The sequence below is a fragment of the Harpegnathos saltator genome, unplaced genomic scaffold (genome assembly GCF_003227715.2).
Source record: "Harpegnathos saltator strain DR-91 unplaced genomic scaffold, Hsal_v8.6 scaffold4, whole genome shotgun sequence".
In the NCBI taxonomy this organism is placed as follows: domain Eukaryota; kingdom Metazoa; phylum Arthropoda; class Insecta; order Hymenoptera; family Formicidae; genus Harpegnathos; species Harpegnathos saltator.
Genome location: NW_020230205.1, coordinates 458,496 through 484,537, shown reverse-complemented (window position 1 = coordinate 484,537; position 26,042 = coordinate 458,496). Strand labels below are relative to the sequence as shown.

General features: G+C 41.8%; 2 protein-coding genes across 7 annotated transcripts; both read right to left on the bottom strand.

Annotated features, from left to right (window-relative positions):
• Nucleotides 1-219: 219 nt before the first annotated feature.
• l(2)gl (LLGL domain-containing protein l(2)gl) lies at nt 220-22,292 on the bottom strand. 6 transcript variants are annotated; one of them, XM_025301014.1, is made up of 16 exons: nt 21,327-22,291; nt 13,329-13,426; nt 10,949-11,039; nt 8,564-8,805; nt 8,306-8,444; nt 7,602-7,816; nt 7,205-7,493; nt 6,363-7,122; nt 6,131-6,287; nt 5,842-5,990; nt 5,256-5,772; nt 4,893-5,176; nt 4,412-4,547; nt 3,541-3,740; nt 2,999-3,081; nt 220-2,602 (listed from the first exon to the last, which is right to left on the bottom strand). In XM_025301014.1, exons 1-16 carry the CDS (start codon nt 21,408-21,410, stop codon nt 2,501-2,503), a joined length of 3,546 nt encoding a protein of 1,181 aa, XP_025156799.1. In that variant the 5' UTR covers nt 21,411-22,291; the 3' UTR covers nt 220-2,500. The 6 variants fall into 6 exon arrangements, with proteins under 6 accessions (XP_025156799.1, XP_025156798.1, XP_011148216.1 ...); XM_025301013.1 differs by having other exon boundaries at nt 3,541-3,758; nt 21,327-22,290; XM_011149914.3 differs by having other exon boundaries at nt 3,541-3,758; nt 7,602-7,789; nt 21,327-22,289.
• Nucleotides 22,293-23,174: 882 nt separating this feature from the next.
• LOC105188439 (iso Glutaminyl cyclase) lies at nt 23,175-25,411 on the bottom strand. Its single transcript, XM_011149892.3, has 6 exons — nt 25,224-25,411; nt 24,873-25,016; nt 24,401-24,670; nt 24,169-24,330; nt 23,815-24,040; nt 23,175-23,699 (listed from the first exon to the last, which is right to left on the bottom strand). The coding sequence occupies exons 1-6, from the start codon at nt 25,326-25,328 to the stop codon at nt 23,545-23,547; spliced, it is 1,062 nt and encodes a 353-aa protein (XP_011148194.1). The 5' UTR covers nt 25,329-25,411; the 3' UTR covers nt 23,175-23,544.
• Nucleotides 25,412-26,042: the final 631 nt, after the last annotated feature.

Here is a 26,042-nt window from a genome sequence, read left to right as displayed (position 1 = left end):
ATTCTACGCGCACGTACCTAGAAACGTCGATTACGAAATTGTAACTTGAGTTTAAATTTCTGGCTAAACGGAATTTAAACTTGGATTCTGACCGACTTCGGCGGAGAAACGGAAAATCCATTATTTACATTGAGATACATTGTTGGTCGCGAAATGGTTTACAGAGTGTCAGAGAGATCGGATATGGATGACTTGGGAGTATCGAATGAAGCAACGCGATTTGAAATAGAAAATACATCAATTATTCATATATATATTTTTTTTCGTAATAGGCGTTCAAATATAATAAGATGTTATAATCGATATTTAACAGTATCAGATAGGAAAAAGTTCTTCGGGGGGCAGGAGGGGGCAGTGTTTTATCAATGTCTTCTGTGTACACTATACATCGCTTTATCAAAGTAAAAAACAATTTACAATATTACGAGTGCACATATACTTTAGCGAACTTGGCGTCGATTTCATAAAAACGAAAGACTGTCGTTAATATACGCGTTTTATGATCAGCAGCGGTAAGTGAAGCGAAGTCACTTATGCATTCTCGTGTCGCGCAAATTTTTGTTTCTTCTCCCATCGGCACAGACACGCATGTGCGAGATATGACGATTGATACATTATGCTTTTCGGAGTATAAAATCACTGAAGAACAGCGAATAAAAGTGATTATGAAATTATGTAGGAGATTAAAACTTATCTACAAAGTGACCCAAATGTCACATTAAAATTATAATCAGAATAATTGATAACTATACCGCTATAGCTTTACCTACCAGGGGTACACGTCTTCATTAAAATCGAAACCATCGTAAAACTTTCATTTGGGTTGCTTATGTATTGTTAAAAGGAGAAAGTTAAAAAATGCGATCGGCTAGGAGGTCGTGACCACCTCACCTCCTGTCAGTCTGTCGCACACTTCGGATTCGCGTTTGTACAACAGTGTCGCGAGATTATGAACGTATATGGTTGGACCGTGCTCTCCGAGTAAAAAATGCAGTTTTCAAACGTAGCGTGGGAGCTCTATCATTCTCTCTCTCTCTCTCTCTCTCTCTTTCAAGACAATTCTACTGAGATCAAAGATAATAAGATACTCGGTATAATCAATATTATTCGTGTTTGCGAAACAAAGCTACGCGAGAGATATCGATACAAAACGATATGTTGGGGGTGGATGTGTGTGTGTATGTGTATGTTCGCAAAAATTCATAATGCATCGAGGCTAAAAAATGCGTTTTGCATAGCACATTGCTTCTGCTAAGGTCTATCCATGCGGTTATTCTCTCTCTCTCTGTCTAATGAGAAACGAGGAATTGCGGGTAAATGCAATACGATAAACTATATCGATACGTTAAGCGCACCCGAGCAATCGAGGAAAGAAGATCCCGAAGATTCGGTTATACGCTTCTCGTTTCCTTGAACGAGAAGAACGAAACTTAACGATTAAGCAACATCGATAAAAAATATATTTTCAACGCGTTCTCCCTACGTCATGGCCATCGACAGACACTTCCCTTAAGTTTACCACGCTTAATCTCCTTACTTGTTCGTACTTTGTGTAATTCTACTTAAGTAGCTATATCTTTTTGTGTCGTTCCGACCGTCTCCTGCCGTCGTCTCCTGCGCCGGTCGCATTTTTACGCCTGCGTAGCCTTACGTAGCTCGCAGGAGGCTCGGAACGTTTCAAATACTGCGGATGGCTTAAGTCGCATCTTTATAATAATTAAAAATATAAAGTAATACACATATAATATATATTTAAGGCTGCCATATTATTCACGATTTGTGATGTTTCATCATTGTTGCTTCTATCAGCAAACTACGACCCTTGTTTCCCCTATTCTTCTTTTTAAATCCGCAATTATGTTGATCGCACACATGCACCAGGCTCGTTTTTCATTCAATCAACGGGCATGAAAGACGGCCGTGTAAAACGATAGATCGATAAACGACAGATTCGCTGTAAAATTGGTGATTTCGTCCCGGCAGTTTATAAAACTTCATCATATACGTTATCTCAACCTGTCAGTGATAAAAGATCTTAAAATTTTTCCCTGTAAAGAAGTCATAGCGAGAGAACTCGTATCTTCTTTTTGTTTTGCATGTTTCATAATTCATCAAAAAATCAAACACTTGTCTAGGCCTATTTCTCTTTAAAAATCTATCGATTCTTCGCCAATCGAGAAAGCTATTAGTTTAGAATATTCTCAAGTAGAATACGTGTATGTATGACCGATGTGTCTCTGTGAAAAATGCTTGAAGTTCGTATTAAAAAATTAATCACTTCTCGTCGTCGTCGTGATCAAATGCTAGCTAAAATGCAGCATAGAAATTTAGATTTTTCTTTTTTTGTCCTTTTAAACCTACAGTATATAAATCCTACCTATGTCGCCGCTGTGTACACGTTTACCTATTAAGTAAGAATAACTAGTTATTGGTAGCTCCATATGCGGGGCGCAAAATCGATGCATGGTCAGCGTAGAGAAAAACGATATGGAACAGAGGCCTACGATCCAACTTCCTCTGGCCTAGCCAACGGCGCCTTGGACACTTCGGTGGTCACTGTGGTAGTAGTGATCTCCAAGTTGGCCAAGTCCGCAGCACTAATCTGCAATAACAGAATATTCTACATGACGTTGCACTTCCTCGTCGCTCTCAACGGAGGTGATGTCTCCTGATAAGAAACACCAAGGCTAAGCCAGAGTCAATAGACGGATTCGGTTTACATCTACGTTAGTGTTGTCAACTAGCTTTCGTTCGTTAACGCCCACGAGTGTGTCACAGTGAGAGGGATGCAGCGGGGCCAGAGTTAATAATCGGAAATCAAACATCCAGACCGAAAAAAGCGCAGGTGCATTTAGTAGCGGGTATAAGATAATAAACTGATGATTAATTGCGCACGACGAATAATACTGAAGCGTCAGAGAACATGGGGATAAGTATATCGAGGTAACGGCCGACACCAATAACTGTGTAATACGGTTCCAGTCCCGTTTTTGCTGACCTCGACGTTCGGAGGTAGAGTGATGGTAGCGTGTGTCGTCGTTGTCTCGATACCGCTGCGTATCTCTCGCTCTACCGTAGTGCCTGCGCAACAAAACAAATGCCACACAACCAAAACGATGATAACGAAGAACGAAGGAGAACCAATAGATACGAATTACGAATAAGAGGTGAAGGAGGAACGAAACGAAGAAGAAGAAGACAGAATTATCGAAGCGCCGGGAGACAGAATGTGGAGAACAACGCGACACGTTGATAACGCGAATATCATATAATCCGTCGTGTGTCTGGCACACAAACGGTTACTGCCTGGAAAATCAGTGAGAGATCTGATGGCCTAGAAAATATTCGATTAATCACGCATTAATTCGTTCGTAACGAGCTGTTACACACGATGATACATGTTACACATGTATGTTAGGTGCAGGTAAATTATCAATCTTTCTTTCTCTCTTTCTCTCGGTGAGTCGTCAATCTGATATTCTAATTAGATTAGACAACGGTGAATGTCCAGCTTGGAATCGACTTGACGATTTCACTCACTGTTCACATGCTGTGTCTCGTTCGCCTGACTCGTTTCAACCTCGCCGTTGGCGGTCGTGCTATTTGTAGTCTGCGTAACCACGGTAGTAGTTTTCACCACTAACGACTGATTCTGCGTAGATATCTCGGAAGATCGTGAGGTCACTTCCATTTTAAGCCCTGCCAAACGATTGTGGAGTTCCTCGGAAGACGTGGCGTTTCTGAAAAGCGAACTGTTACTGCCAAAGGATGGCAAGTACATCGAGCACGCATTAATTAACGCAGCAGCGAAATAATTCATAAAGTCACACAAGCTGTTTATGTCACCTCTTTTAAGTTAACAGAATCAAATTGATAGCATCAAGTCGGATTCACTGCATTATTTAATATTCATTTACTATTAATTTGTACAAAAAAATTGTCCGTGCCGTTATAGAAAAAAAGAAAAAAAAAAAAACGGTGATGCTGCTAGCACAATAATAAGTTAAAAGGATCACAAGAATGTCAAATATATAAATGGAAAGGCACGAATTTGTACCTCCAGAAGAAATACTGTACCTTGCGTCATTAAAAAAAAAAAAAAAAAGGCTAGATTGGAACATTAATATGAAGGTTTCCGAAAAACGTTTTCTGAAGTTTTCTGAAGCAAAACGAGGGACAAATTTTTTTTGGAACAAATTAGTACAAAATGGGTATTAAATAATGTTCCGTAGATCCGATTTGATTCGACCGATTTGATCCTATTAGCTTAAAAAAAGTGTCTCTATGTCAAGCAATGTAATTAAAAGTTCAATCCAATAAAATGAAAAAAGGAAACGAAACTTATCGCGCGCATAAAAGCGTGTCAAGCGTAATAAAATAGATAATTAGGACAATTATCAGTGCAACTTACAGTAAATGATCTTTAACACTGTCAATCGTGATATCTCCGATGGAGCTTAAATCTTGTCGGTCGTCGTCACCGTTTACGTCCACACTACTCGTGGCTGGTCGCAGCGACGGTTCCTTCGGAGATTCTTCTTCCCCAGCTAAAAGACATGCGTTGTGGAATCGACACTAAACGGCACTATTGCGACACAGCATTCCCTAATTTATCACGTTAATTGACACAAGATACACGTGGACAGTAACAAGATAATGTCGTAATGGGTCATAACACGTGATCAAGCACACAGGTATATATATATGCAGGTTACAAAGGTATGCCAAGCGGTTACATACGTTTAGCGATCGCACAGGGAGCCGGTGATTGTATTCTATGTATCGCGACGTGTAAAAACAGGAAGAGAAAAACAGAGAGAAAGAGAAACGTATATCCGTCTTTTTAAATTATTCGTAAGGAGATGTGAGGGTTTCTTAACCGGCATACTCACTGGAACCCACCACGCCATTCTCCGTGATAACTCGATTCACAACCGTTGGCGGTTGACTTCCTTGAGTCTCCCCTTCGGTCTCAGGCGCGCCTTCGACAACACCCTGCTCCTGCGAGACCTCGTTATTAGTTGTTTCGGTGTACGATCTAGCGTGCGGCGGTAAATTCAGAGCGCAATGCGCTTTCGTCACTTTCGCGGCCGACAAGGAAATTCGTTGTAGTTCCGAGCTCGAGTGAAGATACAGCGCCTCTCCGGACTTGGTGAATGTTAAGGAAGAAATGCCGCTAAAAGACAGAAAAGAAGAATGCATCAGTTTGCAAGGTACAGAGATGAGATCAGAGGAACGAGACGCGAGATACTTACTTGATGTCCTCTCGTTTGATCGCTGCGGCGTTCAATTGTCTCCTCAGTTCTGGTATGCTCAGCACCAGACAGTCGCCCAGATTCGTTAGACAGAGTAAGCAAGTTTCTTCATGAGTTCCCGTCGGTTCAACAGGACACGAGAACTTGGCAAAACCTGTTTTACGCACTCTGGATCCTTCGTGTGCAGTCAGCTTATACTTGCAATGCGGCTTCAAGGACGGAAGATTGAATATCTTGAATTGTTCCTCGCTGGCGATCACGACTCTGTGCGGGGAAGTCATGTCGGGTCCGGGCGTAACGCCTTTCTCGGCTTCGTACGGCTCCGGCAACGGCACGCTGGATCCATCAAGGATCGTGATCGCGATTACGGGCGCTCGATGCTTCAACTGTATCTCCTTGCCCAGCGTGCAATTAACATCCTCTTCCGTTCTTCTGACGCCAGCTGGTATGGCCAACGTGAACACATACACCGTTCCGTTGTTAGTGCCAGCCCAAAGAGTGGGAGTTGTATTTTGTACTGCGAACAGATTTTTCAATTACACATATCGTTCGTCGGTGAGTCTTGCACTTATCAGGAGATACTAACAGCTAATAATATAACTTCTTGCAAAATATAAGCACCGAACCATGGAACCTAGAGCGTCGTCGACAGGTCTTGCTTCTACTTGTCTTTCCACCGGTTTCAATTCCACTCCCGGTGAGAGATCACCACTCGGTGAAGAGGCGACGCTAGGACTGCAATTTAACAATCATTGCATGTCGTTTTCCTCTCATTACGATGCAATCGTGATATGCGACTGATACATCAAATATAATAAAAAGAAACAAATGCATAATTTTTTCATCTATATTTATATGCGGAGAATAATTCTCACCTATCCTTTTTCTTCTCAGGCGCGGTATTTTGCGGAGGACTATTAGTATTCGTTCGACGCTGCGAACGTCCTTTTCTCAATCTCCTGAAAGATTCTCTGAGCGATTTTTTGAAGGATTTCCGGCGCGAGATAGGCGTGTCGCCTGCTCCGGAGAGATCTACAAAGTACATTACAGAGGATAAATGTATATTCGTTCATAACATTAAACTTACGTCTATTCACAACGTTCTACCATTTGGATTGAGCGTGCACTTGACGCTGACGGCCTTCCCTCTGGTATAATCAAAAACGGCAAGTCCGTGCGCCGTGCCGGCCGCGAGTAGTCCCCATTCACTATGCAAAGCCAACGCCGTGGCGGCGGCGGGTGGATACAACTGGAGGAGGCTCTGCGGCTGAAAGCCAACCGCGAAAGATATGCTTGTAGTTCGTGGCGGCAAGTGATCGTGACCCTTCCACACGAAGCCATCCCGATCGTTGACGATGTTCATGGTGACACTTTTAATCTCCTTGTTCACCGGCTCCGACGATACGGTGGCGGTGATAACGTGGCCGGCCGTGCCGGCGATCACCAAAGTGGACGACAATGGACAGAGAAGCACCTTCTTCACCGCGAGCCGCGGGTCGTCTGAATACGGATCGAAGATCCCTACTTTCTTGAATGGCGGCCACTCGTCCTCGTCGTCCTCCGGCGGCTGTTCCAAAACATCCAGGTGTTCGCCGGTGAACAAAATCGACGAGTTGTACTTGTACAGAGGCGTTAAAGGCACGTCGGAAGCGTTCCAGAACCTCACGGTACCGTCCTCGTGGCCGGTAAGCAGCAGTTCTCGGCTCTTGGGCTTGTCAGGGTTCGCCGGTTTCTGACAGAGAATAACACCGCCGTCGATCGGCCATGTTTTATCCGAATAGAGATGTTCCGTTTGTGCTTTACCGGCCGCTACAACCGTCTCCCACAGCTCTTCCGGGACACTGGGTACGTGTTGAGAACAGGTCACCTATGATACAGAAGAGTTTATATCTCGCATCTTCCACTCGATTCTACGATTTTGTTCTATGTTTTTGCTCGAGAATACTCACCGCACTCGCATGGAGAGACACTAGATAGGGTAGAGCCATCATCTTCCATTCGGGGTTGGTCAAGTCGATAGCCACCAGTTCCTCTTCAGCCAACACTACGAGCGCCTCCGGACTGATCGGGTTCTCATTGTTGCAGTCTTCCTCCTTGGGAAATACGGTGAAGAAGTCGATCACTTTGGACGTGAAGTCGAAAACTAAATGTTTGTCCTTGGTCATGACGGTGATCGTGTGTCGATCTCCATAACTGGCGCGTTGCATACCACCGGAGAATAGAACGAGCTCGCCGTGTCTGTAAAGAAAGCGAATATTCAATCGTATTCGCGGGAATAAGTGGCAGAGGAAGAAAGAGAGCGCGAAGAGGAGGGGGAGCGCTATATTATTCGATCACAGAACTTACTCCGCGGTAGGATACACGAGGATCTTGGTGACCGCCTTGCACGGGAACGGCCCATAAAGCGTCGTGGGCTCCGGCACCGCATCGCTGCCCGGACTCCAAAACGCGTAGGATCCATCGTTGTGCGACGAAACGAAGCGAGTCTCGGAGATCCAATGAACCGATTCCAGCTGTTGCGTGGAGACGAATGTCTGCGCACGCGAAAATAAACCCATCAGCTGCACGTACACGTTCGCCAAAACCACCAAAGACACAAACGACAATCAGAACGAGCGATACCATCTCACAAATAACCCTGCCGTTCCGTTCGGCTTCATCTCGATCGATTCTTTCATTTTTGAAGCACAACAACTCTCTGCTACTACTTCAAAAACATGAAAAATTCTTAATTTTATCGAGCTTAATGATTTTCGACTTAGATCTTAAATATAAGCGCATCTATAAAAAAAGAGACACACACACACACACACACATATATATATAAAAACCACGCGCACGCACACGCATACACATATGTACATATAACGTACAAGATCGGAAACGAAAGAACGGACTAGCAGGGTTAAACATTGACCCAAAGTGTGTGTATGTTGTTTTATGTGAAGCATCTTTGTACACGTAAATTGTTCGTAAGCAGCGAGTATCACATATGACAAATGTGTCGTTGTATGTACGTGGAGAGACGTATAAACGGGCACAGCGATTACCTGTTGAGCTCCCGGAGTAGCTTTGTTCCACAGCACCATCAAACCACGATTATAACCAATCAGAATATTATCCGGATGTCCCGGCTGCTCGGCTATGGCTTCAACCGCTCCTGGGTTTTTCTTGTAATCCTCCGGCACACTAGGGCACGACAAAAACGATTTAATGATCTCTTACATGGACCGATCTTTCCAATTATCCTCGTGGATTAGAAAGAATGTCGAATCAACTTAGAAGAATACAAAATACTGTTTGCTCACTTCTGCATCACGACGTCCTGATAAATAATATTGTCCGGCATGACGAAGGTCTTCAGGTTCAGCAGATAAATGTTGCCGCCTTCCGTTCCCAGCAGGAGATGTTCGCCGCTCGACTCAAGACACATCGCGGAGATCTTCTTCAATTTGCCTTCCAACGACAGCGACTTCGTCTCCACCACGGAACTTTCATTGATCTCCCACAAGTGCAGCGAATTGTCGTCGCACAAGGACACCACGCGACCCTGCAATTTAATGAACGTTAAACTGATATCTCCTTTCAAATTACGCAGTTTCAGTTGCAACATACTGCATATGTACTTCGTACGCTGTGTACTTCATATCGCCGTGCTTTCCACATGATACACACGACAATATCCATCAGAAGATTTTTCAATAAAAATGTTTCTGTCGCATCTCGGCCCCGCAAATTGTTTTCCTCGTAAAGAGCCCTTTATATTCATATACATTTGATATAGTATCAGTTGGAAATTTGTAATAGTGATTTCTACTTGGTTAGAAAGTCAACGTGTGTTCCTGACACAATGGATGCAATAAAGCGCCTTGCAAGCGAAGATTAACGCAGTTACCGAGCTCTCCTATCATTATTACACGGAGAAAACGCTTACGCAATTTCCCCGCTTCTCACCGGGCCGGTTCCCGTATCCTTCTTGCTCAGTAGTTGCTAGTCGCGATGCACGAAGTGAAAACTTGCGGGAAACGCAAGGTCGAGCAAGTTCACAAAAGACGAAAACGACTACGCGCCCGATAAGCGGTGCTTATATTTAAAATATCGAGTCACGTAAACGTCAACCACACGGATAATTCGCTTCTTGCCGCGAATTCAAATTTACTCGAAATTTTGATGGAAAACGGTTAATATAAATACGCGAAAAACGAAGACTCCAATTTTGAACCTTACGATTACGCTACATCGTAATCAAATTTTGATAAATGATCGCTGTTACCATCTTAATTTAACATAAACGTCGTCGACCACGCTGAATCAAATATGCTGCTAGTTGTTGTATTTGAAATCTTTAATCTTGGCATACTGCAAATGGAAAACTAGGGCGCACATAAAATTTCATCAAGTCTAACGTGAGATTTCTATCATAGGCGAACCTCTCTCATATCTTATCGGCACCAAGATTTGCTCAAAACTTATCGTGATAACGAACGCTCGTGCTCGCACATCGTTGTGCAATCACATGAACAGAGATGTGATTCTATTAACAGGCTACATCTGGCACGGATAATTCTGCATGTGAAAGATGCGAATAAATTATTGCAAATTCGATCGCGGTCGAATTTCGTTGTTCGATGATTCGGGAATTCAATAATTAATGAACCAATCGTTAATAAGAAAATCGTGTATCTCGTGTTGGAGTCTCTTTAACTTGATTATTCTCCCGTAGGCGCAGATCTCTTCTTTCAAGATAAACATCCACCCGTTATGCAAACAAGATAAAGCTCAACTTTTCTGCTTCTCGTCATTTGCTCCGGTGCGCTCGTAGTAACGAGTTTGCCCAATATTTGTCGTTATATCAGCATCATTTGCAAGTTCACGCGTAAATGTTTACACGCGCTAGTCGACAAACATCCGAATAATTGACGATCCGCACCGAAGCACCGAAGAAAGCTCCTCTCTCTCCTCTCCCCGCACATCGAGTCGTATTTCATGCCGCGGCTTAATTGCATTCCGCGGCATTAATTGCGATGCACCCTGCCGTAATGTCGTTGCACCCGTGTATTACTTATTCGTGCACGCGTGCGCGAGCACATTGTGCATGTCGCACAGGATTATGCAACCCACTCCGGCAACCGTATAAGCGGAACACGGTGTCGCGTTACTCCGCGCGATGCGTGTGATCTCGGAAGTACCGTAAGTTGGCACTTCAACAGTTTCAACTGCAACTGTAAAAACGATATAAAATATGAAAACGTTTGCAATCAATTTAAAATAATACATTTTTGAAAAACACAGCAAATTGACCAAATCATGATTGACGAATCACGATATTCTCGACACCCAAGAGTACTTAATTTTTACGATTTAAGAAGGATCGACATGCTCGACGGTAATTTTACAATATGATACCAATTAACTAAACGACTGACATTGCTAACTTTTTTTTCTTTTAGCAGTCAAACGCGTCCCACCTCCTGTAAAGCTCCTGTTAAATATTAAAATTGATAAAAAAATTAATTTTAAATACTACAGATAAGCGCATGTTAGCTCAAATTTTAAATACGTAAAACTTTCGATTGAGGAAAGTGACAAACGCGCACACAACAAGCTCTCTCGTTCCGCTTATACGATGATCTAGTTTGAGCTGGCTGAGAAAATATAGCATTATCATAATTAACGTGTGTTGATTATCTCACCTCGTTCGGCAGTGCGACGATCTTCGTGACAGCATTCTCACCGCTTTCGACGGAATGTTGTCCATAGAATTCTACACCTGGTCTTCCGAAACTGCAGTGGTAGTGAACAGTCAAGGAATCATATAATAAATATTACACGAAAAACACGTAAAAGATACACGTCGAGCGTTACGAGAGAACGGGTCAGGAATCCGAGTGACCGATTTAATGCGCTGACAAGGATGATTGCATTTACCAAAATGACGTGTGTCGGTCGCAAGCTTTGCAATTCTCAGAATGCAAACGATGCGCATTTATATTTATATTGAAAATCGTTCGAAAATTGGAGAACGCGAAGCTCTGATATATTGCCTCCGGGTTAGCGCGCGCGCGCGCGCGCGATTTGATAACATTTTCACATCATGACATCATCTTCCGTATGTGTTTGGCGATTGATCGTGGAAATTTCCAACCCGCGAATTAATATATTCCAGTATTGCACGATATTCTACTTGGCGAGGGGTGTCGCCTACTTTTAAGTTTCGATCAATATTTTCCGCGACGACGGTAACACGCAACATTGCAACTCCGCTCGATTTCAAGTCGAACTCGGATTTAATTCTTGACAAAAAAAAAGAAATCTATTCGAGAGAGTCGATTACAGGCGCGGAATAAAAAACACGCCCGTGGATTGGTTCATAGAAAACCGCGTCGTATGTTTAAAAGCGGAAGCTGGATAAATTATCGTCTCTTTCTCTTTCATGCTCATGCTTCTCCACATTATGGAAAAATGTCCGAAAAACTCAATTACGTTCAAATATATAATAGTCGACGAGCGCGAATTAATAAAACGTACGCTCGTCGAATTAATAAAACGCGCGATACGCGCGATACATCGTCGGTTGCACGTTGCGAAGGTTTCCTCGACAAGGTGTGCCGTCGTGTAGATAAACCATACGTATATGTATTGCGAAATAATAATGATTATCTGATGATTACGTAGTCCTTGGAAGCATCTGCCGACTGTGCGCGAGTGCCACGCCACTAAAACGGCATTAAGCCGCTGACGAACGCGCGCTCGCTGATAATTTCATCACATATGACATTTCGTTTAGTTCTCTTCTTTCTCTCTTTCTCTCTCTCTCTCTCTCTCTCTCTCTCTCTCTCTCGCTCTATGCACGATCGAACGATAAATTAAAAAAAGTAAATAAATAAAAAAAGAGTGCGTACAAAAGAAAGAAATGCACAATCGTATAACGATGTCGATAGTCAGAAGGACAATTGAAATTTTTGACATTCGCGCTGATTAATTGACTGGATTCGGTCGACCGACAATTACATTCACACTTACATTTTAAAAAAGCGCATTCGGTAACGTGACCGAGCAGTATTGGTTAGTGCAATTTCCAGCGAAAATTACAAATGGGCTTTTTGTTGGGTCGATAGCTCGCTGAGCGCATACGTGCAGATTAAGTAAGAGAAATAGAGTCACGTGAAATGGGAGAGCAAAACGGAAAATTGCAAAATCGAATCCTGCCGCGGTCTTTCTTTTGGCAATTTTGTGCTGCGCCTTTTTAATCGTTTGTTGCTCACAAGCTCGTCTATTGTCAAGATTCGCCAGAATTAAGTTTATCATTCAGATCGAAATTGCTCGAGCAGTTGCCGAGAAAGTTGGTATGAAAACGTTCAGAAATTTTCATTATTAAAGTTATTGAAGGGAAGTAAAGTGAACCAATGTTGCATGGAATCTTTCAGTCGGAAACAACTGTAACACGAGATTACTGTACGCGAACGACGTGATTTAACGTTTTTTCAATAATGCCCTGATCAAACCGAAACGCAAGTTTACGAAATACATCATAAGTGATTTATGCGGAGCCTTTATTAGGCAATCGTCTCGTATAACATTGTTGTAAAATAGATTTTTTTATTGCGACAATAAGAAGACTGTAAAATGTATTTACAGCCCAACAATGTTTGTAACGACAATATTGTCCGATTAGGATATTTATCCTTTATTTATCTTTATTCTGATACGACCCTATAAAAATGTAACTAAAAATTCCAAGTGCTTTTCTAAATCCAACAATTAGTGCCTTTACGCTTCAAATAAATAATAAGTAAAAAGAAAATAAAATAAAATAAATAAAAAAACATTTCTGAAAACGTAAAATAATAATTTGATGTTTGTAGCGAATATATATTGCACGCACTGATCATCGAATAATTGATCTGGGATACTCGTAATTCTCTCTTCTTGGCGAACGATGCTTTTCGAGGATTAATAGATCGATACGTACGTCATCGAGCTCGGGCGGTTGCCTCGGGACCAGAATATAAATACCGGACGAAAAGAAAGCGAGGCAGACGAAGGCGAGGAGCAAGAAAAGCAAAAGGATACACCTTGATGGCGCCGGATGCCGTGCCGATGATCATCAGACGCAAACTCGGATCCCAGGCGAGAGCTGTTGGCTTGTTCGGAAAACCATGCTGCACCGTCTGTAACAAATAAGAGCGGATGATTGGTGACGCTAACCTCGCGATCGATTTTCCGACATGGTAGATGTATTTTTTTTTCAAAAGCTCCTCGTGTTGCATTATTTAAAATCCGAATTTGTGATCCGCGTCCCATTTCTGTTACTAAAATTGAAAGATATTCCGACCGTGATATAAATGTGTATAACAGTTCGACATAATTCAACGATGAATCGCTACAAAATTTTGAATTTTCAGTTGCTAGGCAACTTTTAAGGAAACTTTAGAAAACTAATATTATTCACTGGTAATTGTAAAATTTATTGAATTTATTAAATAGAATATTAACTCGTACTCTGTTCTTACTGATCATAAAAACGAGTATACTTGTTTGGACTACAATCGAGAACGGTGTGAAAAGAATCCCGAGATGTTCGATGATGATATTAACATTGATTTAAACGAAAATAACCGATGACAAATTAGTTACAGAGTGCTTCGCGATGAGTCAGACTACAGCGATCGTTGATCGAACTTGCTTATCGTACACGCGCGTTGTACGTGAGCATAGCTTAGAATGCGTACGGTCCGGCAATGGTACACACTTCGAAAAAATTGGCGGTGGGCTAATTAAGCACCACTCGAGCATGATATCGATGAAATATCGTTATTACACGAATACCGGTAAACACGCGTCGCTCATTTGTTTTCGCCTCTTCTTGCAGTCAATTACAACTTTCTCTGCGCGCGCGTGTATACAAAAGATACGACCAGGATACATCCTGAAACATTTGAACTCTCGACACGTTCTCGTTCTTGAATGTACCAAATGCACCGAAATCTTCACTTCAAGTTTAACGACGGATTCGTCGAAGCATTTTTCCTCGCTTGATTTGATTTCTGATTGAGCACCAGCTTTTGAGTTACGAGCGACGAGAGATCCTTAGATTAAATTTTCGCAGAACGAATTTTCCAGGATACGAATGTACTGCAAAATTTACGTGGTATTGCACTTGCATAGAATTATAAATATTTTTACACAACGAAAGTAAAAATGATTGAAATGTAAAAATGATTTGGGACATTGCTGAAAATACGACGCAAACGATAAAAATTAAAAAATTGAAAATATACAAAAAATTTGCAGAAATATTTCTACATATGCGTTAGTCATATTGTCTATTAAATATTGCAAAACAAAGCAGCGCATATTTGTATGAAATCTGCATGTACAAGAAATATGAAAGAAAGTAGTGTGATCGTGTTAGTTATCTGACATTTTGATAATTGCCTCTGTCATTAAAACGTCATTATCGACGTTTTTGGGAGTTTGTCATCCACTTTGGCATGTCCTTAATCGGAACTTTAATTCAAGATAATTGGTGTTCATTATACTTAATGTGAGGAAAGACAACGTCGAAGTTCCGCATTAAAATATGGAATCGTTCGCGGCAGAAATTTGTTATTTAGATTTTCGTTACAATTTAGATTATCGTTACTGTTACTGCAACCATTTTGTATATCAGACTACGACAACATGCTTCGTAGGCAACTCATGTTGTGACCATATCGCGCGACCAGGTAGCAAAAAAAGCGCACTTAAAGAGAGAAAAAATTTTTTTTCTCCGAAAACAATGGATATTTCTGACAACAGGATGATCTTCAAAGGACGACTCTCGGCAGTATCGATCTGACTCAACCTAACGTTTCAGCCGCGCCCGATTAAGGGAACGGGTGGCCCGGGAGACCTTGGCCATTTCCATGAGAAAGGGTGTCACTACCTGCGGGTTTTGCTAGACACCATCATCGGAGTTAAGACGAGACGAGGCTATGTACTGGTTGTTTTCGCGCAACAAAGAGGCACGTGTCTCTCTGAGACCGAGCTATTTTAAGTCGAATTCTCGTGGAACTTCGCAAACGCCATTTCAAACGCACGTAAGGCACATATAAGGAGGACTCTGTTCCGAGAAAGAAGCGCTGAAAGTTCTTGATTTATCTCGAATATTACGAAAGGAAGCAGCGATTGATGAGGTTGCTGCTACAGCAGCGCGAGATCATCCGTTTCTTTTCTTTCTGAGAGTTGCTGGAAATCAACTTGGATATGGATATGGAGTCTTCTGATCTTTTGAGTTGACCTTCTCGACTTCATTCTCCAAAAGCCAGCTACGCTGCAAACCCGAGTGTGTTATTTTGACGCGTATAAGCTGAAGCTTCCTTTACGCGTATCTTGTCGTCTTAAATCACGTCGTTTAACGCGTTTAAACGCGTTAAGTGATATCGAAATGTATCAAATGACGTGATTTCAGACAAGACAAGAAACGCGTGAAGAAAGCTTCAGCTTATGCGTGTCAAAATAACACACTCGAGTTTGCAGTGTAGACATTGCTGTAGAGACAACCCATGTTCCTCATCAAGTAAACTCGCGCGAGTGTAATGTACATAAGAGCTTCTATATTTTTGTGACGCCTCTATGCTGCCAGAAAATCCTTCGACAATATATGAACTTGTTATTTCGACGCAACATCCACCAAGAAATGGGGATGTGGGAACAACTTTCTGCCGGTCGAGATGCCGGCAAGTTGTTTACGAACTTCAATGTGGTGAAGGAAGAGGGAAGGATATACGCGCGTTTCATGTACTCGCTGTACGAGTAACATTCTACGAGATACGTTCTACGAAAGGAACTTCTTGACTTATCTTGAATACTACGAAAGGAAGCAGCGATTAATGAAGTTGGCGCTGCAGCAGAGCAGCGTTGGTGAATGTTAATTCTCCACTTTTGCTGAATGAAGCGCGAAGTCTCATCCTTTTCGTTACACTTTCTTCTTTTGATTTTTCCCCTTTTCTCCTCCGAAAAACACTAATGAATAGATACTTCTTTGTGTCGTTGTTTTCGAATTATTCGAATCCGACGGCGTACTCCCGTCGAGAAAAGGATTGTTCAAACAAACATCAAGTTGGTTGTGCCACGTTTACGTCGTAGTATCAGTGAATCGCTAAATATCAGTATACGTCATGGTAAATGACTTGGCATTTACACGTCAAGTTCTGTCAAACACATTTTTTAATGTAAAAAGATCGTCTCACAAGGGGACGGTCAGATTTAGCCGTCCCCGATTTGGCTGAAATTGTACATACGTGCAGTGTTTAGAAAGAAACTCTTATGGACCAAGCCGTAGGACACGCCTCTCAAGTGTCTTCGAGAAACAGCCATTTGAAAATTTGCGTGTAACACTAGGATCTGGGCAACGCACCAACTTCATAAGCGCGAGATCGCTGGTTCGAGTCTTGCTGCCGCCAAATTTTTTTTTTATGTTTCTTTATATATTCAATATTTATACTGAAGTTTAAATATTTATGCTCTGATTTCCTGCGGCTTGGGAGCTCTACGCGCTCTCTTTCTTTTCTTCTTTTAAAGGGAGTGAGAGAGAAAGAGATTTTCATACTTTATACTTTTATTCTTTTTTTTCTATCTTTTTCAAAGAGTGACCGGTAGAGGATACTGGTTGAAAAAGGTGTAGTAGAAATGATGAGTAAAGAAGTTGGTGCGTTGCCCAGATCCTAGTGTTACACGCAAATTTTCAAATGGCTGTTTCTCGAAGACACTTGAGAGGCGTGTCCTACGGCTTGGTCCATAAGAGTTTCTTTCTAAACACTGCACGTACGTACAATTTCAGCCAAATCGGGGACGGCCAAGTCTGACCGTCCCCTTGTCAGTACAGCTTGATGTATAAATTAATAAAACGTGGTATATAAAACACAGGGAGACAAATTGACACCAAATTTTTCGACGAAAGATCTATAATTTTTATTTAGAGAGAAGATTGTCTTGAGTTGGAAAAATAACATACTTGAGGATTAACTCGTAATCGAGCGATTGTGTTTTACGGCAAGTACAATATTGACCTAACACACACACACACACACACACAATACTTCTGCCCAAATAAACGTGAAAGGGTTAGTACAAAGAACAGTCTTATCGTATTTCGAACTGAATATCGATACGATCGCTTGTTATCAGTTCTCCATGCCTTGTATTAAACTTTTCTGTCATTTCTCAGTATCTCGTGAAACGAAGATAGAAGAAATATATTGAATGCTTCAAAACTCGTGTCTGATGTGAATTGTGTTTGATGTATCGATAAAAATGTGTACCGATGTATGACATCTATAGTCTCTTTTTTTATCACTGTAGAAAAAGAAGCAAAATTGTAATAATACGATTTACATTAAATTAAAATTAAGTCTGAGCAATTAATAATTAGTTGAGGCACAAATAAGTTGCAAGGGATTAAAGAGAGAAACATTTTTTTTCTCCAAGATATATTATCATATAATCGGATAGGCAGAAAAGAATCGCGAATTGGCAATAAATAAAAGTACAAAGACAAGTAAGGAAATAACAAGGTGCGTCATCAAGTTAGCTCCGTAGCCGTGTTTGCCAACGGGATCCGTCGCTGTCGTCAGGTCGTCGTCGTCGACCTGAATTTCCACTGGCGCGTTTGATGCGATGTACTTCATGGTACTTCTTCGAGAATCCACAACGTAGGGAATTAGATCGCTATAGGGTTTCGCGATAATGCTGCACCCGACGCAATGCGTCAACATATCCAGACATTGACGTGTGTCAAAGCACACGATACGCACTAGGAATACTTACGTCTCTAACGGCGAAGTATAAAAATGATGACAGTCTTGTAAATTAATGATTTTATTGCTCTCAGCAAATAGAGTCATTCTGAACGCTACTTCGGACGGTAAATGGCGGAGCAAAAGAAAGAAGGAAACGTCTCAGGAATCGCCGAGAAGGAAAATTGCAATACAAATTTTCCAGGATCATCCTGTTCATTTACCTGAATTTAGTTGAAGCCTTTCTTGAAATGCCCTTGGAATTGAGACTCTCAAAACTCGAAATTTCTTATTTGTTAAGACAGGACAATTTCTACGGAATAGAATGATTTCCGACGGAGGTGCAACCGATCGATCGGTTGACTTTGTGTTGAATTCATTCGAAGAACCGTGCACTGTCGCTCGCCTCGCAACTGATAAGTGGATTCGACGTTTCCTGCAGATTACACGGGCGCATCGCCAGGAAATTATCAGCGACGACGGCTTTCGTGTGTGCACCTAACGAAGCGCGTACATCTCGCCAAACGCTCGATTGTGACGTCCAACAGCGCGGATCGCGGTGAAAAACGACCGCATTCAACAAAGAGCACGATTGCGCAACACCCGAGCAGTTATTGTCCGTCAAATGTTCCATGCCTTATTATTACCTAACGTACGACTAATGGTTGTTCTTTCGCTTCGAAATGTTATCCGCAGGCAATATGTTAAGTAAAAGTTCATTAAGAATCGAGATACCCTTCATGTCGCGTATTAAAAAAGAAAATAATTGATAATTTCGAGGAAATCGATTTAAATATTATTTGTCACATGGCCGTTTGTTTCTGAAACCTTTAAATTTTATAAGGATGTAATCGATGTCGATTTAACAGGACTATGTCTGTGGCTATAGTATGGCTAAAACCGAGGTTTAGTTCACACTATCTTTTTAAAGAAGAAAACAGACTTTTGGCAGTTTGATTTACATAATCGATCTTCCGACGAAACGAAGCTACCGATGATTGTGAATGCGATCAATGCATAAATACCTGCGGTTAAAAAGAATCGGGCGGCGCCCGCGAAAACAAATGCAAATTAACGAATCAACGCCGATACTCGAACATCGTGACTCGCGATTAACCATTTGCGGTATTATCGAGCAACATTTCGCAAATATGCTTCTCCTTCGCCCCGATCGACGTTTCATAAAAATAAACTCTCGTCGTTCGAACGGTTTATCTCGACGAGATAATCGACGGCGAAATAATACAAGATATATTTTCAGGTTCTTTTGCAGAACTTGGACGAGCCTGTAAACAGGCGGAATACATACGAGAGTTGAAGCGCGAGATACCTCTGTGAAGTAATCCTTTATACTCTTTCATAATTCTGCAAAGCAGAATTATTTTGTTCAATAACTGTAGAATGTTGTCATGCTGAACTATGGGGTAGAACATAGGATGTGTAGAGATTACTGACAAACTTAATAAATGATTTTGCTAATGCATATCTTGCCATGTATATCACACGATGTGGCAAAGGAAAGAAAAAAACACAGCGCAACTTGGTTAACGTCAGACCTCAATTGGGTTTTGTTTCCACGAGAACAATTTCTTCCAAGCGGCAGTGTAATAATGCAGACACGAAACAGCCTCATTACATATGATAAATGTAACAGGCTGTATCCCAGAAATGACGGAGGACGGAGTTACCGTATTGTTCTTGATGAAATTTCAAGTTTCGCCAGGCAGAGGCTAAGGCGAACTATCGGAAAATTGTAATATTTTTCTCTCGAGTTATGCTCCAGAAATCTTGCGCAAATAACATGGTGAGTGATTTGTCGTTGGGTTTAGAGCGGAATTAGCTCCAGTATATAACGTTACATTCACGAGAGATGACGATAATTATTTAGACGATAATAAGGAAAATAAAAGGAATTCTTTTCTCCCTCTTTTCTCTCTTATTTTTTTCCTTCTTTCTTCTCTTTTCTTTTTTACTTTTTTCCCCTATTTATTATATGAGAATCTTTTTAATCGTTATACTATTGTCTCAACTACTGTACGCTAAAGGGGTCAGACCCGTATATTATAAATAAATAATTAAATAAATAAATAAATAATTCCCATCGGCGAATTTCATGAACGCAACACATTCACGCATGTTCTCCGCCGACGCCGACACACCCTGTACTCGCGCAAGGATTCCCGCGTCAATTATAAAACCGTAATCGCACTGATAAACAAACTTACGGTACCCGGTGTACGTAATGGTCTGCTACGCTCTGGTCTGCTAAATTAACTCGCGCGGCAAGGTTTTGGGTAAAAACCAACCAACGGGGAGATACAAATCGATCGCGGAAACTAAGCATGCGAGTGCATCGCATCGCATACGGCGAGAAGTGCCGCATTGTCCAAATTGTTGCGCTGCAGTCGCGGGCGAATAAATAAACTTTGCGGTAACGTGCGTGCGTACGTGTGCATACGAGCACCAAGGTGAGAGAGAGAGAGAGAGAGGGGGGGTAGGAAGGGAGGGGAGAGAGAGAGAGCGAGAGAGAGAGAGATATGGACAGACACGAGATAAAAAGATACCATTGGTACACAACGGTAATCCGATATTCCCGACGAAACGAATCGCTCGAACCTGTCCGAGAGCAGCGGAGACTCACCGTCGTCCAGTGTTGCCAGAAAACGAAATTCTTCGCAATATGTAAATTTCTCAAACCGCAATTGTTCAAATAAAAAGAGCTCTGTCTCTCTCTCTCTCTCGCTCTTATAAATTCATTCGATCACATTTCTCGAAATGTTATTCGAAAACGTCATTATATCGAAATTTCAAGCTCATTAACTGCGACAGGAGTTAAATTGTGGCGTATACCTGAACTCAGTTTCAGATTAGTTCAGGAGACGATAAGCTGAAGTTCGTAGGAAAAGCACATAGGTACAAGAAAAGGGAAGGGTCTTGTGTATTCAGGTAAAAGTTCGTACCAGAAACAACAATGAACCCTCGTGTGATGTTTTCGCGGCGGACAAACGCGCGCGTCCCTCCCCGAGAAAAGCGCGATCACCGTGTAACGTATTTTCTGCGAAATAAAACGATCCATTGAAAAAGCTCCGTTGAATGACTGATTCAAACAATTCCGGTCAAATTGATCTGGCAACATCGCCCTTGGCGATGTTCATCCCGCGCCCATACGCGTCACGTTCACGATGCGTTTCGCGCCGGGTGTGGGCGAGAAGGTTCTCTCTCACCGGGCGCAGATGTCTGTGTCTCTCTCTCTCTCTTTCTTTCTCGCGCGCGCGCTCCCTTTCCCTCATACCTTTCGGAAAGCGAAGAGATCCTTTTGCAGCTTCTGCCGCTCGGCCGTCGGCTGCTGCCCCTTCCCCCTGATGAACTTGAGCATCTCGATGATTCCACCTCGTTGGCCCGGCTTGGCGGCGTTTGTCCAACTCCACGGGGTCGTCTCCCTCCTCGCAGGCAGGCACGACTGGTATCGGCTCGTCACGTCACATGAATGTCGCTGAATGCGACCGGTGAATGCGTACGGTTATGCTGCCACGTTTTCTGCTCGGGACGCGATACGTTCTCGAACGTTTGTCTGGCGCGCGCGCGCGCGCGCACGTCTCCAAGAAACACGCCCGCACACGTCAGTGTGTGTCCCTTTCTGTCTCTTTCACGCCGCGAATCCTTACTGCGTATCGCTTTTCCCACTCTGCGTCACCGCGTTGTCGTGTCGTTGCGTCGCTCCTTCTTTCTCTTTCTTTCACTCACACCCGATGTCGATGCGCCCCGTGATGTGCTGTCAGCCGTATATCACCGCAAATACGCTCGCCGCGAGTAGCTGCTCCTTTCGTTCGTTCGTTCGTTCGTTCGCTCGATCGCGCGGACAATAATCCGGCTAGGGCCGCCACGGAACGTGTGATGATGCTGCGACGGGGCGAATTATAAAACTATCAAAAAAAACACGGGCACGGAGACGCACTCGACCACTCTCCACGTCGCTCGCTCGTGTTCACTCGCGTCTCTCGCCGTCGTCGCGTCGCCTCGTTCACTGCTCGCCGGAGTTCGAGCATGTTCGGGAAAGATCGCCGTCGCTCGGTGTCGCTCGAGTGCACGGCAGTCGGCGAGCGCGTCCGAACGAACAATGACCTCAAGATCCACCATTTGCCAACCGTAACTGAAGAAAACGTTCGAATGGCCGGTCTCCAGGCGTTTCGGTACTGCCAGGGCTCTCAACTGCGAATGTTTCATTTACAGACGCGCGATTTTCCAGCGACCCATGGCCGTCCGCATTTGACACGCGCTATTTAGGTATGTGGATATGTTTCTCTCTTTTGACGCGATGAGGAAAGCAAATTCCTCTGAAACGACCGCCATTGACCGTGCGCGGATAAACTCGCCCGATGATACTCGTAATTCGCGTCCCGATCAATTATATTATCCCGAATAATAACACGACACATCCGCAGTGTATTAAGCAATTTTACACAGAATATCGCAGGCGATCGTGTCGTTATCTGCTCAGTACTTGCATTGCGAATTTGTACGCGCGCTTTTTCACGGAGCATTCGAATATCAACGAACATGCGTCATTACCAACTCTCCCGCTCAAACGCCATTCTCTTTTCTCACGTGACGACGCAAGTTACTCGAAACGATTTTCATAATATGACATATCCGTGAAATGATAAGAAATGAGTATTGATATCATATATCATTATCCAACTCTCAAACGAAAAATACGAAATTTCGTATTCGTATCATCCGTACATCAGCTTTGACTATATATCGACAGATATTCATACGTATATATCGGTGTAGATACGCGGGAAAAAAACGCACTCATATCACATTCATTCCATGCATATAACAGGACGTCACGTACTTGAATTTCCGCAATTTCCCTGCATGGGGTTCACGATTCTTAAATCGTTCTTTAATACTTTACTCGCGATGAGAGATACGTGTCATCGTTAATTTTATTACATTTGAACGATGCACGCATGAAAAAAGTTCTTAGGAATTACGAGAAAATATACTCGAAGATGTAAAACGTAAATCTTATATAGCATGCTCAAAAAGCTGTTCACAGATAAGGAATGTATACAATTTCAATTACAATAATTACTTATATAAATATATAGAATTGCCTTATTTATACTATATAAAAAGAATTGGGCTTAATATATATGTATGAAAAAAAGTACATTAATATATCACAATTTTTGATCAAGTAAAACAGGTAGCAAAATATATACCAGAAAATTTTAAAAATATAAGAACAACGATGAAAGACTCATTTCTAATTCAGCTGAAATATACTTTTAGCTTTCTAAATATTTATGCTACCTGAGATTCAAACAAGTTCGACGGATATGTCATGTCTTGTGAGCTTATGCGTTATATGCACTTCAATAAATTCTCTTGATATTGTGTATATACAATCTTTAAATCGCAATATAAATTAAACACCAGGCCGGTATCACATCGTACATATCTTTTTGTCTTTGTTTCTTCTTTTTCTCTGTATCTTAGTGTTAGGTAGATAATACATGTAAGTAAGCTGCCACGAATGTTCTAAGAATCTTGTTAATATTTTCGGTAGTTTTCAAATCAATATTTCCTCGGTTGTCACCTTCTTTGTGCCAGAAGGACGGAAAAGGGCTCGGTATTATGTGTAGAATGGGCACGTCTGAAAAATATACAGTTCACAATAATTAGGATGTACGTAAAATAATTTAATATAAAAATTTGTGCCTACACATATGCACACTCAAACTCACATACAAATTATTCTCACTACTTACTTCTTCTCATAAAAGGGATATGGTCGTCTTCGATATGTGAGTCGAACGAATATGGTTGAAAATACTTTTGCTCCCGTTTACCGTACGAATACGATTCTAATTTTCTCAAATCAGCCAATTTCTCCTCGATATTAATTAACAATGAGTACCATTTCTTGGTGTTTTCAAAGTAACTGTAGAAAGCCGGATCTGGCGCACCGATTAGGTCAAGAAGGATTAACATATCCTGTAATAAAACGTTATCTAAACAATGAATAATTACGATGACTTAGCATGCACGATACTAAAGAAATGTATCATATTTTATAAGTTATATCAGTAGTGTACATAGCAAGAGTGACAAATAAATTTTACCATTTTATCCAACTCATTGATATGATCTCCTCTGCCATTAACAGTCCTCTTATTATGCCATTTTTTAGCTAAATGCTTGGCACCGTAAATAGAGTCATCTGGACCCCATTCCTCAAAAGCTTCTTCTCCATCAAAGAAAATAAACATCAGACTGATATCTTGCTGGAAATAAATGTAAAAATTTGAGGAGATCTTATCTGAGTTGTCAATCTCATATCTTATATGAGTTTACCTCTTTAATAATCTGTAAAGAATTGTTCATGACAGTAGCCAAATTAATCATTTGAGCACATGGTATAGCGCTATCTGTCGCCCCAACAAAATTTCTCTCCCTCGTATACTTGGAATCATAGTGACAAGCCAGCACTAAGTATCTTCTGGCATTAGGATTTAATCTGACTATTATATTTTCAAATTCTAATTTGCCAAACAGTGGAGTATTAGCTTCGAATGAGTCCGACTCCACTGTCCAACCAAGAGCACTCATTGACCTCTTTATATACTGAAAGAAGAAATATGCATTTTTATTTCATTTGCAGATTAGATATTAGAACTTTATATATATGCATACTTATATAATTATTTGCCCGATATGCGATATTCATTCGCACCTCGTCTCGAGATAGTTCTTTTTAACCAAATTTCTAATTAATTAATCACAATATCATTGACGCGCAAAGTCACGAGTGTCATTTCCTACTTACATTTTTGACATTCGTGTGTCCGGGAGTCCCTACGATCCTGACGACACATATGTTATCCAGAATCTCGTTCATGTGCGTGATATTCGTGAGGTCGGACAACCTGGCGATCTGTTCGATCGTCAGCTGGCTCGACGTATGATAGTACTGGAATCATGTACAACAATAATGACTTGTCAGGGCGACGTACTCGGGTCGACGGCGAAGCGACGCTCAGTACACGCATGATGACACAATGGGCAGGTGAACGGTGATGCGAGATGCGAGTGGTAATGAAGAAGCTGCCTCTTCCTCAGAAACGGAGAAAGAGGACAAAGGTTAAACAAGTGATACGCCACGTTATATATTACATACTTTCTCGCTTCTGAACGGTATCTCCTTCGGACCATTCATGTCTGCCTTGTGCAGCAACACAATGCCAATCAGGAAAACGCATAATGTGAACCCGAGTACACCCATTCTTCAGGAACGGTCACGCGTCAACTGAGCGTCGCGGCGCCATGGAACACAGACGCGCCATCTTGACGTTTAAATACCACGCATGCACGTGGCATGGATCAATTTCGATATGGTTCTTACGTTCATTCATGCGAATTACGATGAATTGCTGTATATCGTTAAACGGATTGAGATATATTTCTGAACAAGCGAAATCTGACAGTTGATCCCGGAGTTGGTATATATAAGATTTAGAAAATCAACGTTTGTTCCTCGTTTACATTCTCTTGAGAGAGAAAAATCACTGTTTATCCGTGCACTTAATCGACCGTCGTACAAAGCTCGTATCTCAGATTGCGCAATAATAATTAAACTCGTATACGTTCATTGGACTTGGAATGTAATCAACGGGAAAAAAATCGACTTTTTTGATTATTGATCACGAACACGTCATCACGCAGTCGACAGCTATTTTTCATTTGATCTTAGATTGATTTCACTAGAATTTTTCTTTGAAAATGAATTATTAAGAAATGTATGTTGAAAATTATAAAACTACAAAGAGAAGAAATTTTATGAAATTTTACGAGGAAAGTTTGGAGTAACAATTAAACATAGAATTTGTACGCGCGCGGACGACTATTAAATTAAAACAACAACCAAAGGTAACAAGAGGCTTAAAAAGGCTTCTGAAAATGGAGGACAGTAATTTGTGTGAGGCATATTGTCTTTCGT